The sequence below is a fragment of the Procambarus clarkii genome, chromosome 38 (assembly GCF_040958095.1).
Source record: "Procambarus clarkii isolate CNS0578487 chromosome 38, FALCON_Pclarkii_2.0, whole genome shotgun sequence".
Taxonomy (NCBI): domain Eukaryota; kingdom Metazoa; phylum Arthropoda; class Malacostraca; order Decapoda; family Cambaridae; genus Procambarus; species Procambarus clarkii.
Genome location: NC_091187.1, coordinates 26,739,015 through 26,753,677, shown reverse-complemented (window position 1 = coordinate 26,753,677; position 14,663 = coordinate 26,739,015). Strand labels below are relative to the sequence as shown.

Here is a 14,663-nt window from a genome sequence, read left to right as displayed (position 1 = left end):
GAGTAGCTACGTCTTATGGCCTTTACTCACCATACAAGCTTAGATGTACAGTTATGGTGAACAAAACATGTAAATACGTATATATAACATCTGTGTATAGTGAATAAATACAGAAAGAGTATTGTGGGAGATGAATGAGGGTGAGTGAGGTGGTGTTGAGGGAGGGAGTGGCAGTGAGTGGCTCGCTGGTGTTTGGCAGTCACTCCTCGTTGCTTTTTGACTCACAAGACCAACTTAGTAGTTCGTTATGGTGTACAAAACATGCAAATACTTATATATAACCTGTGTATATAGTGTAACAACAGCAAAACTATTTGTTTATTGTTTTATGAACATAATAATTGAATCACTAATATGCACACCATAATTTTGAGTACAGCGATGGTTCACACATTTTATAATATAAATATACCACAATTCACTGTATGGAATAATATTACTGCAAAAAAACTAAGAAAAAATCAATCAGAGACATTGAAATAATTAAGTAATAATATATTTGTGGCAACTGCCGTCTGACAGCTCGGGCGGAGTAGACCTCGTCTGGCGAAGACTCTGCCAACGCCCCTTTTTTGCCACACTTCCCTACCCTATTGCGGCTAAAATATGCCACCTACGATATTTTTTGTTATTTGTTCCGTGATCAGGGAACAAAAATGAACACTTCTATAAGACAAAAGAATTTTTTGGATTTTTTTTTTTTTTGTTGCGCCTGTGGGTGTGAATTCCATTTGGGCCCCTAGCGGTTTGAGGGTTAACCACAAGTAGTTACTAAAATTACTAACTGTAGATTTAATCATCATCATGATTTATATTAAACATATTGCCAGATTCTTCCTAGTCAGAGTGACAACGCGAGGAACGACAGGCAGAAACATGAATTCTTTCCACATTTAGTTGGATTTATAACAGAATCCAGTTTATCATTTTTTTTTACTAAAAATAGTTACTTACTAATAAGTTTATTTTTTTAGTATACTACTGCTTACTGGAACACCTTTATTTAGTTGATATCAAACATTCTAGAGGAAATTATTTTAATGTAAATGATTTCACTTTAATTTCCTCGATTAGCTGCATGACTTTAATAAACCAATTTATGTTGCAAGAAATGATATTTTAACACAGAAGAATTAAATGTGACATCAATACTCGTCACCATCTCCTCTTTCCTTAGTTAATTACGATATACAGTAGTACCTCGCATAACGATCGCCCCAAAAGACGAACATTTTGGGTAACGAACAGCCGATCGGCGTCAAATCGTCCCGTATGACGAACGCTGGTTTGGGTAACGTCAACACCACATGGTGGGCCAGGTGGGGTCACGCTGCTTCTTGCACATTCTTAGACGCCTCCGACGATGCACATAAATTATTTTGTTCTTGTTTAAAGATGCTAATGATGCTGGGATATAAAAGGGTGACTGCTGAGATGTTGCAAAGCATTGACGTTTTTGTAGGAAAAAGAAATGAAATTTCTGATATACAACAAATGTCAAAAAGGTTTGCTCGGTTTTTAGCAGGTAGGCTGCTCCATTATAACAATCTTTCTTCGTTTCAAATGTGTTCCATTGTTTTGTATTTGTCATTTACGTCTCAATAATGGAGCAGCCTACCTTACATACAATGAACCATTATGACATTGTCCTTTCTTCAAATGTGTTCAATATTTATTTTCCATTTGTCTTATAGCAAAAGGTTCGTTCGGTGGTCGGCAGGTAGGCTGCTCCATGTTTCTTACATAAAAAATACGTAAATAATAAAAAAAATGAAGAATTTTGAAAACATGAACAAATGTCAAAAAGGTTTGTTCGGTGGTCTACAGGTAGGCTGCTCCATGTTTCTTAACACTTTCGCGCTTTCGATTAGAGATAACTCGTCACTGGTTTTTCTTACGATTCCGCATAATTGCCTACTTTTCTCGTCAATCGAAAAAAATATTTCTATAAATTCCATTTTTTAACCGAAATGGATGGGGATACTCTCAGATTGTTCTCCATGAAATTCCCGTTCTCCCTCACCGAACACATGGCATCTCGGCCTACCCGATCACGTGGTCGGCCCATTGTTTTGTTGACACGCCAAGTGCCCACACTACGCTCCCCTCTCGCGGCAAACGTGACCCGTTTTACGCATTTATTTCCGTTCCGTTTCCGTTCTCGTGTACCTAAAACCCATTCAATACCTTCAACATGGATGCTGCACCAGGAACAAGCAGTGGAACGCAAAACAAAGGTAGGAAATCTAGGAAAGCAGAAGAGATCGCCAGGATTTTCGATCTGTATCATGGGGTCAATCTCACTCCATCCAAGATTCCCGACGTTGTTGAAGCCTTTTCAGGGTCTTCTGATGATGATTTGGAGGCTGACGAACCGGAAAATGATGTTCTTTATGAGGTTTCCTCAAGTGATGAAGATATTTCGAGTGAGAGTGAGGATGAGAGTGATGAAGAAGCCCCAGCCCCGCCACGCGGTAACCGCACGTGTCCGGTACCAAAGAGGGCTAGGCTGGGTGATGAGTGGAATCGTAGCAATACTCCTCCCATCGTTGATGACTTTACTGCAACCCCTGGCCTAACAATTCCACTACCTGCTACTCCATTGCAGTTTTTACAATTATTTTTCACTAGAGCAGTGGTTGAATACTTAGCGTATGAAACAAATCTTCCACATGTATAACAAAAAAGGCGTTCCAGTGAATAATAGTGACTGATTGATAAAAGTTAGACCACTAATGGACTATTTTTCAGAAAAATTTGAATCTGTATATATCCCCAAAAAAGAATTGAGTCTCGATGAGGGTACAATGGCTTGGCGAGGCCGCCTCTCTTTCAAGGTCTACAATCCCAACAAGCCTGATAAATATGGTGTAAAATTTTATATGTTGGCCGAAGGGAAATCAGGCTACATATATAAATTTGATGTGTATTGTGGAATTGGAAAAACGACAGTGGAAACCGTGATGGGGTTGATGGCGCCCCTAGTCAACAAGGGTTATCATTTGTATATGGATCACTACTATAACTCGGTAAGCCTAACAGAACAATTACGTGAAGTTGGTGTTTACACATGTGGCACACTTAGACTCCAACGTGGCGCCCCCAAGGATCTGCAACAAGTTGTAAAGGGTAAAATGGCAACCGACACGACCGTATACATGCGTAAGGATAACACCTTTGTTATAGTTTGGAAGGACAAGCGCCCCGTCTCTGTCATCACCAATATCCACAATGCCGACACTACTCAAGCACAGCGCAGGAAACGCGTTCGTAAAGGTGACGGGAGAACTGGAGTAGAAATTGTGAAAATGAACAAACCCAAGGCCATAGCGGATTACAATAAGTTCATGAAAGGTGTTGATCATTTTGATCAAATGGTCAAATATTATGAGTTTGCAAGAAAAACCCACAAATGGACCAAGAAGATCACTTTCTATTTTCTGCAAATGGCCATGCACAATGCATACGCATTGTATAACCACTACTCAACAGATACAAAAAACTAACACTATTATAGTTTCACGCAGTAGGAATAAAAGCCTTATTGGCGTGGAACAGCAAGGAATGGCCAACAACAACAAGTATACCACATGTTCCCGACATAGATGCCAGCGCAGCTCCTCCTGCTGACGCGGCAGTTTCAACACCCGGGCCATCTGGTGCGAGGCGTCCTCTGTTCACCTCAACACCTCAAGCCCACTCATCAACCACAAATTCTGAAATGGACATTGAGGACATAGAACCACTTGATGTTTCTGATTTCATAGAAGATTCTACTACAAGTTTGGTGGTTCCTGTAGAAGACAATATTATTCCAGTGAATCCAAAAAATACAATAATTATAGATTCCGAACAACGTCTCAACTACAAGTTGACGCATGAACTCGTGCACTTGGCTAAAAAAAAAAGATGCCGTGCTTGTTACAAGTCTGGCAAAAGGAGGGACGTGATATATGGATGTAAAACTTGTGATGTGGCACTGTGCGCAGCCTTGCTACACAAGGTACCACCGAAAAAAGATATTTTGGGTGGAGAAAAAATAACCACCGGCAACAGCTTCACTCCACCTAAGAAACATCAGATGAGCAACTTCAGGATCAGAAGCCTGAAGATGGTGGAGTGAAGAAAAAATGCTCAACTGTTGATCTTCAATCAACATAGACAGGGTAAGTACACCTATTTTGAATTTTTTATCATCTATAAGAAGTTATATTATATACGTTTTGTAGAGAATTTATTTGCGAATTTTTTGGTACCAGAATGAATATTATATCACATAAACTTCTATGAGTAAAAAAAAAAAAACACAAAGTATGTTTGGGGGTGTGGCGGGTGTGGCTCTGGGTGTGGCGGTCATGTGACAGTGGGTTCCCTTTAGCCGTTGATATATCCAACACGTGGGAAATATTTGTATGTGTTATGTATATGTCTGTGTAGGGAATTTTACTGCGATCACTGTCATACAAATTATAAAAAGTTTCAACAAGTATAAACATGACAAACATCAAACGAACGAAAACAATGCGTTCGTTTCTGCCGCGAACGCATACTGAGCGACGTGGTTCTATATTTGGCGCTTCTCTTACACATGCTTTGTACAAATGTTATACATTTCATCTTATAGAAAATTTTATTGCGAACACATTGGTATAAAAAAGAAATACGTACATAGAAAAGTAGGGTCAGGAAACGTATAAATGTATAAACTTTCCAAGCATGATTTCCCCCCTGTGCTTTCGCTAGTGCGCTCGCGGCTAACTACTCTCCACTTCACACACTCTTGCGGGTGGGCAATTACCTATATTAAACATTCATATGCATATGTCCGTGTAGAGAATTTTATTGCGATTCCAATGATACCAAAATTACCGATGTAGGACAACTGTAGGCTTCGCAACCATTAAGAGAGTGGAAACATTTTGTTGCTGTTTGGCGCTCTCGGCGAGTGATCTGCATAGTTTTTTATTTGGTGTTGATACTCCTTATGCTTGGGCGGCATTTTATAGGTATGCTCTTATAGACAATTTCATTGCGAACACAGTGATACCAAATTTAAATACGTGCGCCTTCAATTATTGTCAGGACAGTCAAAAGAGTGTACACTTTTTCGGTCTTACGCGTAGGCGCGCGAAGTGCCGAAAGCATCTAGGGTATTGATTTTTTTTGAGCGCCGAGAGCGCGAAAGTGTTAAATAAAAAAAAAATAAAACGAAAAAATAAAAGAACTGTTGAAACAATTTGAAAAATGACATATGCCATAAAGGTTCGTTCAGTGTTTGTCGGGTAGGCTGCTCCATTATTGAGACGTAAGTGACAAATACAAAACAAATGGATCACATTTGAAACAAAGAAAGATCGTCATAATGGAGCAGCCTACCCGACAAACACTGAACGAACCTTTTGCTATAACAAATATGAAAGACAAGGGCTGCTGGCTGGGTTAGTACTGCGTGAGCAACCATTTGTGGCACACGTGCCTCTGGCTCTCAAACACCTGTCCCACACGGTGTTGAAAGACTGCGCTCAGTCGGTGCAATTCAGACCCTATTGTTTGAAGAACATAAGGGTCATAATATTGGTGAAGCTAGGCGCAATAAGGGCTTAACACAACGGTCGGATGCCAGTGGTACAGCACCTATGAGGATGATACAGCGAGCGTATCCAGTTGTAGTTCTGAGCCCCACCCTTGCCATCTCCAATTTATATAGATGATACATAGAAGAATCGTTTTCTGCGTTCAATGATGATGCATCTGATACAAGTAGCATAGATGAACAGTGTTAGCGGCTTTCATGGTGGTGTTTTCCATAGATATTTTCAAGAAAACCTGAATCTCTTCCTGACTGACGGACACTCTTTGAGGCTAGCTGAATCTCTTCCTGTGTGGGACCTTACACAGCGATCTTTTCAAGACTACCTTACAAATTGAGTTTTTCCTATAATCGTCTTTATACTACCTTATGCTTTACAAGCTTAGATACATACCACCTACAAGTACTAAAGCCAAGGGTGTACATGAGTGCGTTATTTGCAAGCACACAGAACGATGAAACAGGAAGCGAAAATCTATCTGTAGCTGGTGCAAGGAGAGTCGTACTGTGTACCATGGACTACTTCGTTGACTATTACGCACCTCCAAAGTACTGAGTGTGTAATACAGTGTGTTACTGTGTAAATAGTATGTGAAACTGTACATATTGTAATTTTAGTGAATTTTTACCACGTAATATTGTGACAATAAGCATTTATTGTGGACACTCTACTGATACATGTATCACAGTTCTGTGGAACATTATCAACGTTCTACTATATACACATTCTAAAGGTCACAAATATGCATCATATACGATAAAAGAAACAAATAAAACCGCATTGGAAATACATAGATAAAATATTTGAAAATATATTTGTGGCAACACTCGGTGCTTGAATGGCCTGCGCGACCGTGTCTGGGAGCTTCACACACGGGCGACCAGGCCCTGATGACGTCACAGCGCACCTTGTCCAAGTCCTTATTGTTAAGTAATAAGTAAGTGGGTTGTGGTTACTGCTAACTGGTGGCCAAAGTGGAATTTGGTAATTATTTTTACATAGACATGTTCAGGGAAGGTAATTTATCATTTTACAAAGAAAAATGATTTTTTGGGAACATTTGATGTCATGTAGACTGGGGAAATTTCACAATAAACACAGTGCATCAGAGTGGTTAAATGGGGACATTTGTTTTGTATGACGTCCGTTTCACATGACGAACACGGAACGGATTAAATTCGTTATTCGAGGTACCACTGTATATATATATATCCATTTACGCTCGAGATGTCTATCGAGAGCTGCGCATGCGCAATCGGGAAGAGGAGGAAGACGCGAGAACGTCGCGAGCTACCACGCGACTCGAACGCCATTAGCAACGTGCAACAGAGATCTACGTTTCGATCTTGCTAACAGTTTGTATTTCGCTCCCTCCACTAACAGAGCGGTGACACGTCACTTGGCACATCTAGGCAGTGTCCCAGGAACCAATAATTACTCCAACCCACAAGTACAGTACAACCTCGATTCAACGTACCCCGATTCAACGAATCTCCGGCTAGTTCGCACACTTTTCAGGCCAAATTTACTCACCTGGTTCGACGAACAATGGTTCGCCGAAGCGAGGGATGTTCGGATTTGCTTACGATGTCCAGACAGAGTTCACAGACTGGTGGAAAACTTTCCCATTCTATAACAGATTACAATTAATAATTCTCTCATATGACAAGTTGGATCACACAAGTGGATCACACAAGTGGACCACACAAATGGACCACACATGTGGACCACAAGTGGTCCACAAGCTTACGATTTTGGGACAGAATTCACAGAGTGGTGGAAAACTTTCTCATTCTATCACAGATTACAATTAATAATTCCTTCATAAGAAGTTGGATCACACAAGTGAACCATATGAACCAAACACCAGCCAAAATGGTCCACACAAACACCAGCCAGTGATCCACACAAGTGAACAACTGAGTTTCCATGATTTTCGTTCACTGATTTGGGGCACACGTATCTTTGTACATTAATTTAAAGGATGAAGCGTGATTACCTAGCTACATGTGGTAAAATCTCCTTATAGACATTTTATGTGATGAAACAAGATGAGTGAGGGTGGACAGATAAGAGAATACTATACTGTAAACCTCACTTTACAGTGAGGTTTCACTCACTTTCGTCTGTGTGTCGTCATAGTTCAGTGACCCATGACTTTTGAAAGTTTCATATTAATAAATAATTTCTAAAACCAGTGTTTTAATAGCTTTTTATTATCCTAATTAAACTAAAATAAATAAAACCGAAAATATGCTGTAACATGATAGACATCTGCTCTTTGAGAAATTACTGTATGTTATTGGAACAACTCTAGCGTGAGTGGACGTGTCTAATCCCTGTTCACACACCATGCTTGTTTCATCCCGCCCTCCCTCTATCCCCCTCCCTCCCTCCCTCCCTCCCTCCCTCTCTCTCTCTCTCTCTCTCTCTCTCTCTCTCTCTCTCTCTCTCTCTCTCCCCCTCCCTCTCCCTCCCTCTCTCTCTCCCTCCCCCCTCTCCCTCTCTCTCTCTCTCTCTCTCTCTCTCTCACTCTTTCTCTCTCTCTCTCTCTCTCTCTCTCTCTCTCTCTCTCTCTCTCTCTCTCTCTCTCTCTCTCTCCATCCATCCATCCATCCCCTCCATCCACAGTTACATCCATCCATCCCCTCCATTGTCACAGTTACTCAACCACTATGACAAAATCACAGAAGCCCTAGAAGAAAAGCAAAATGCAGATGTTGTATACACAGACTTTGCAAAGGCGTTCGACAAATGTGACCATGGGGTGATAGCTCACAAAATGAGGTCAATGGGAATAACTGGAAAAGTAGGACGCTGGATACTCAATTTCCTGTCGAACAGAACACAAAGAGTAACAGTCAATCAGATAAAATCGAGTCCAAGCGATGTTAAAAGCTCTGTACCTCAAGGTACAGTCCTTGCACCGCTACTGTTCCTTATTCTCATATCTGATATAGACAAAAATACACGCCACAGCTTTGTGTCGTCCTTTGCAGATGACACAAAAATCAGCATGAAAATTACCTCTGCTGAAGACATTGAAAAACTACAAGCAGATGTCAACAAAGTTTTTGATTGGGCAGCAGAAAATAACATGATGTTTAACAGTGATAAATTTCAGGTACTCAGGTACGGCAAAAATGAGGATCTGAAACATAATACAGGGTACAAAACACAATCGAATCTTTCCATAGTAGAAAAACAGCATGTCAAGGATTTGGGAATAATGATGTCCGACGATCTAACGTTTAGGGAGCATAACCAAGCAAATATCGCGTCAGCCAGAAAAATGATCGGATGGATTACGAGAACTTTCAAATCCAGGGATCCCATCACAATGGTTGTACTCTTCAAGTCACTTGTGCTGTCCCGTCTCGAGTACTGCTCAGTACTCACTTCCCCCTTCAGAGCAGGAGAGATTGCTGAAATAGAGGGAATACAGAGAACATATACGGCACGCATAGACGAGATAAAACACCTAAATTATTGGGATCGTCTCAAAGCTCTCCAAATGTACTCTCTAGAAAGGAGACGAGAGAGATACCAAATAATATACACATGGAAAATACTGGAGGGTCAGGTCCCAAATCTACACAGTAAAATAACAACGTACTGGAGTGAACGATATGGAAGAAAATGCAAGATTGAACCAGTGAAGAGCAGAGGTGCCATAGGCACAATCAGAGAGCACTGTATAAACATCAGGGGTCCGCGGTTGTTCAACGTCCTCCCAGCGAGCATAAGAAATATTGCCGGAACAACCGTGGACATCTTCAAGAGAAAACTGGACGGTTTTCTAAGAGAAGTTCCGGATCAGCCGGGCTGTGGTGGGTACGTGGCCCTGCGGGCCGCTCCAAGCAACAGCCTGGTGGACCAAACTCTCACAAGTCGAGCCTGGCCTCGGGCCGGGCTTGGGGAGTAGAAGAACTCCCAGAACCCCATCAACCAGGTATCAACCAGGTATCCATCCATCCATCCCCCTCCCTCCCTCCATCCATCCATCTATCCATCCCCTCCCTCCATCCATCCATCCATCCCATCCATCCATCCCCCTCCCTCCCTCCCTCCATCCATCCATCCCCTCCCTCCATCCATCCATCCCCTCCATCCATCCATCCCCTCCATCCATCCATCCATCCATCCATCCATCCATCCATCCATCCATCCCCTCCATCCTTCCTTCCATCCATCCATCCATCCATCCCCTCCCTCCCTCCATCCATCCATCCATCCCCTCCCTCCATCCATCCATCCATCCCATCCATCCATCCATCCATCCCCTCCCTCCATCCATCCATCCATCCATCCCCTCCCTCCATCCATCCATCCATCCATCCCCTCCCTCCCTCCATCCATCCATCCCATCCATCCCCTCTATCCATCCATCCATCCATCCCCTCCATCCATCCATCCATCCATCCATCCATCCCCTCCCTCCATCCATCCATCCCCTCCCTCCATCCATCCATCCCCTCCATCCATCCATCCATCCATCCATCCCCTCCCTCCATCCATCCATCCCCTCCCTCCCTCCCACCATCCATCCCCCCTCCCTCCCTCCCTCCCTCCATCCATCCATCCATCCATCCATCCCCTCCCTCCATCCATCCATCCATCCATCCCCTCCCTCCCTCCATCCATCCATCCATCCCCTCCCTCCATCCATCCATCCATCCCCTCCCTCCCTCCCTCCCTCCATCCATCCATCCATCCCCTCCCTCCATCCATCCCCTCCCTCCATCCCCTCCCTCCATCCATCCATCCCCTCCCTCCATCCATCCATCCATCCATCCCCTCCCTCCATCCATCCATCCATCCCCTCCCTCCATCCATCCATCCATCCCCTCCATCCATCCCCTCCCTCCATCCATCCCCTCCCTCCATCCATCCCCTCCCTCCATCCATCCCCCCCTCCATCCATCCCCCCTCCATCCATCCATCCATCCCCTCCCTCCATCCCCTTTCTCCCTCCATCCATCCAGAATTGAAGTAACAAATCAAGTTAAAAAAAAGTTAACTGGGTCTGAGTTAGGGTTATCACCGAGTCGAGTTGGTCCCTTCACCACCACCAACACACCTCCCCCCCCCCCACCCCTACAGCCCATACACACACACACACCCTCAAATCATCCATCCTTCCATCCCTCCCTCCATCCTACCATCAATCCATCTCCATCCTCTCCTTCCCTGCCTCCCTCCCAAGCTCTGCCTGCCTCCCTCCGTGCCTGTCTCCCTCCGTGCCTGCCTCCCTCCCTGCCTCTCCCTCACAAGCTCTGCCTGCCCACCTCCCTCCCAACCTCCCACTGATTTGTGGCAGACGTATCTTTGTAAATTAATTTAAAGGCTGAAGCGTGATTAGCTAGCTACATGTCGTAAAATCTCCTTATAGACATTTTCTGTGATAAAACAAGGTGAGTGAGGGTGGACAGATAAGGGAATACTGTTCTGTAAACCTCACTTGGTTTTCCTTCGTCTGTGTCGTTATAGTTCAGTGACCCATGACTTTGAAAGTTTCAGACTAATAAATCATTTCTAAAACCAATGCTTTAACCCTTAAACTGCGCAATGCGCCTTCAGGCTCACGTCTGATTTGCGCAACGCGCCTCCGGGTATTTGTATTTTTCACGTTCCATTCAAAACTCCCGCGGCTACATGGGGTTCACATCAGCTTCCTCAGGGCTCTTGTAAACAGAAGCCATCTTTAAAAAAAATCGTGGTCCACATTCCCGGGTGTGGGAGCCTCAGTAGTGTGTGAGCAACCAAGGCTGGCGCTCGCAGCATGAGCGCGCAGCACTGCTGTTCAGCATGTGACCACAGCATCGCCTAATAATGTCAAAATATATATATAACTTGTATTCTTTAGCTATGATAGTGTTATATTAGAGCCTGAGTGTGATAATGACTGGTTACAATGTTCAAATGTCAGTGATTCAATGCTGTTCACGATGTTCACAGCGCTAGCCACAGCACCACAGCATTATTTCGTTCATCTAGGAATCTTCAAATGATTTCTTACGTTCCTTTTCAAAATAAACGTGTGGTCAATTATTCATTTACAGGAATTAGTGACCAGGATTGTGATAATAGCAGGAATGTGGTTATAATTAGCGTTGTGCGTAGTATTGTGGAAGGAGGAATTTTGATGAGGGAGGGAGGGCGAGAATTGAGGTAGCCTCATTGTGTGTGTGGCTGCCACTCTTGTTTTGCTCACCATACTAGTGTAACACTGTAAAAGTGTTTGGGTTAGTTTATTTAAAATATATATAGAGTACACGAGTCACAGACAAGGATCTGAGAGGCGCCAGTTGTCTGCCTGAGATCTCACACCTCTAACCGTTAATGACCCCAAGTGACCTGAGGTCAGATCATGATAATTTCACCTTGCTTCCGCTAAGCGTATAATTGGAGCCGGGTAGCCTTCAAACATGCCGACGTTTAAGGAGTGGCTTGGTAGTGCCGGAGGCTATCTACTTGTGGGCGGAGTTAGCTACTAGGTTCCCCAATATAAACTCGGAGAGCTATCCACCAGAGAGCACTAAGAGACAGAACAGCAGACGAGAACAGAGACGACGTCCCTACCAGGGAGGCTGTCGGCCGGCAGGGGCGAGACAGTCTCTGTCAACTACAGACCCCCCCCCCCCCTCTCTATTCAACTTAGACTCAGTCCTCGGTGAGTGAACATTAAGGTGACTTGTCGTGTTTTACAAGTGTTGTGTGACGATCAGGGGCAGTCAAGTTGTAGGGTTCTCGAATTCTTGGATGATGACTCACTTTGCATATTAAACTGGAACATTTTAATTGAATTACTAAATTATGATACTTCATGTGAAATATAATTATGAATTTATTATTTAAATTGTGTTTAACTTTGTTCCCTAGAGATTTTGAGTTGAGGTGAGAAAGCCTCTGTAGTTACTGGTTTCATGGTTTAGAATGAGTACATGTTTGGAGTTGATACATGGTACAGAGGGAACATACTAATAATGAACTCATGATAACATCCTTTGAGAATTTTGTGATACAGGCAAGTTCCATTCCTTGTCTTGTGTGTAATGATCATGAATGGATGGTGGCAGCATTTCGTCTTCTACTATCTACTCTTCTACTTCTACTATCTACTCTTCTACTTCTACTATCTACTCTTCTCCTTCTACCTATCTACACCTCTCCCTCCACCCATCTCTAAACTCTCACTTTCAACTAATGACCCTCCTCGCTCCTCCCACCTCTCTCCCTCTCACCCCCAAGCCCTCACTAATTACTTCACTATTCATTTCTTTCCTTTCGTTTTCTCTTATACGTTTGTGGCAATGATTCTGTATTCTAGAGTTCTCTCTAGAGTTTCGGGTAACTGATCAAGTGACGGCGCCTTGTAGTCTTAGCACCTAGGTAGTCGAATACCTAGGTTACAAGGTGTTGAACCAGAGAGGTTGCCTTAGGATCTCTGGGAGTGCTCTAGAATAGTTAGCTAACTGGGGACGGGATAACGGACTAGAGAGAGCTGTTTCCCCCGGCCTCGTTAGTTAACTGGGGGGTGGAATAATGGACAAGATAGAGCTATTTCCCCCACCCCCCGTTACAATGTTGGCAGCGGTGTTGAACAATGTTTAAGGTATTGGTGTTCTTTTAACATTGTTCAGTCCCACGTGTCTTTTTGCCGCTCAGGCGCTATCAGGGAGATCTTGACAGGTGTTTATTATTCGCGAGTTAGCGAACTTTTTTTCAGGTTAGGAGATAGTGATTCTCTGGTGTTGTGTTTAGTGATTTTGTGAGTTTTGTGTAGTTCAGGGAATGTTCACCAGAACTTGCGTGTGTAGTGATTTATGTTAGTGATAAGATTTGGCGATTTGGGAACTTAGCGGTGTTGGTAGTGCAGGTCAGCTGAGTGTGACAGGTGACCTCGCATGTCCCAGGAGGACACCCAGCCACCGCTGGTCTCCAGGTCAGTTGGGGAGTGGCAGGTGTAGTTCTTAAGTAGAATTTAGTGGTGGTTCTGCTCAGATTATTGCGATCGACTGTTTTACTCCATTTGAACGCAATAACCCGAGGTGTACTGGTCTTGTACAGCATGCTAGGGGGAGCCTTAGTATGTCAGTAGACTTCACGTTGGGGACGCTCGACGTTAGATAGTCTGGTCACAGGGGTGGCAACAGTTTGGAGTTGTTGACCGGCGGAGATGCTAGGGAGACACTCTGGGTCACGTAGGTGGCTGTAGGTTAAGGGTGGGAGTAACGGCGGTTTATGTACTTAAGATTAGGAACGGTACAGTTAAGTTTAGGCTAGCGTTTTGTCTATTAGTTTTGATTTTTTTTTTGTGACAAGTTAAAAGTAGTGATGACCTTATTCTCTCTTCTCTAACTTTCCTCTGTTACTGTCTTATGTTCCACCAAGTCAGTATCATTCAGTGTTAATTGGATTATTTTAAAAAAATTAAGTGTAGTTGTTGCCAGGAGGAGAGCGGTATAACTGGACTGTGTAACCCTATACAAACTACAGGGTCACATAACATATCTTGGGAGCACGATATTGTCGCCTTTCTGTTCACCCACAGGTGGGAGCCAGAAGAGAGGAGAGACGCACATACAAAAGAGGGAGACGGCTGCTGTGTACCACACTCACGGGCGTTAATCACCACCACCACGACCAGCCCACTACCTGGAGGTCACGGCTCCACCACCATCACCACCCCAGGGGACCCCAAGATGCAGCCCTCTCGGTCGGTCAACATTGGTCTACCCATTGGACCCCAAGACGGACGGACCCCAGCGGACCCCCAGTGGACCCCAGGTCGTTCTGCAGACGACCCCAGACGACCCAGTAAAGATGGAAGAGGAGCAACAACGACTCCAGTCTGTCCCACCAACATCGGTCTACCCAGGATGGACCCCAGGACGGACAGACCCCAATGGACCCCAGGTCGCTTGTCAAAGACCCATGGGAGAAAGAAGAGAGAAGAAAGAAGGGAGAAGAAAGAAGAGAGAAGAAGGAAGAGAGAAGAAGGAAGAGAGAAGAAAGAAGAAAGAAGAGAGAAGAAAGAAGAGAGAAGAAAGAAGAGAGAAGGAAGAAGAT

At 43.8% G+C, this 14,663-nt stretch overlaps 2 protein-coding genes across 2 annotated transcripts in view; one reads left to right on the top strand and one right to left on the bottom strand.

Annotated features, from left to right (window-relative positions):
- Positions 1 to 14,663, bottom strand: part of temp (protein prenyltransferase alpha subunit repeat-containing protein tempura) — a 186,077-nt gene that overhangs the window by 91,918 nt on the left and 79,496 nt on the right. The window lies entirely within an intron of this gene.
- LOC138372300 (piggyBac transposable element-derived protein 4-like) overlaps positions 2,195 to 14,663 on the top strand; it is a 91,891-nt gene continuing 79,422 nt past the window's right edge. The window contains exons 1-2 of the mRNA XM_069337583.1: positions 2,195 to 2,474; positions 2,752 to 3,354. Of these exons, the coding sequence (XP_069193684.1) occupies positions 2,195 to 2,474; positions 2,752 to 3,354 (883 nt within the window). The remainder of the gene's footprint in view (positions 2,475 to 2,751; positions 3,355 to 14,663) is intronic.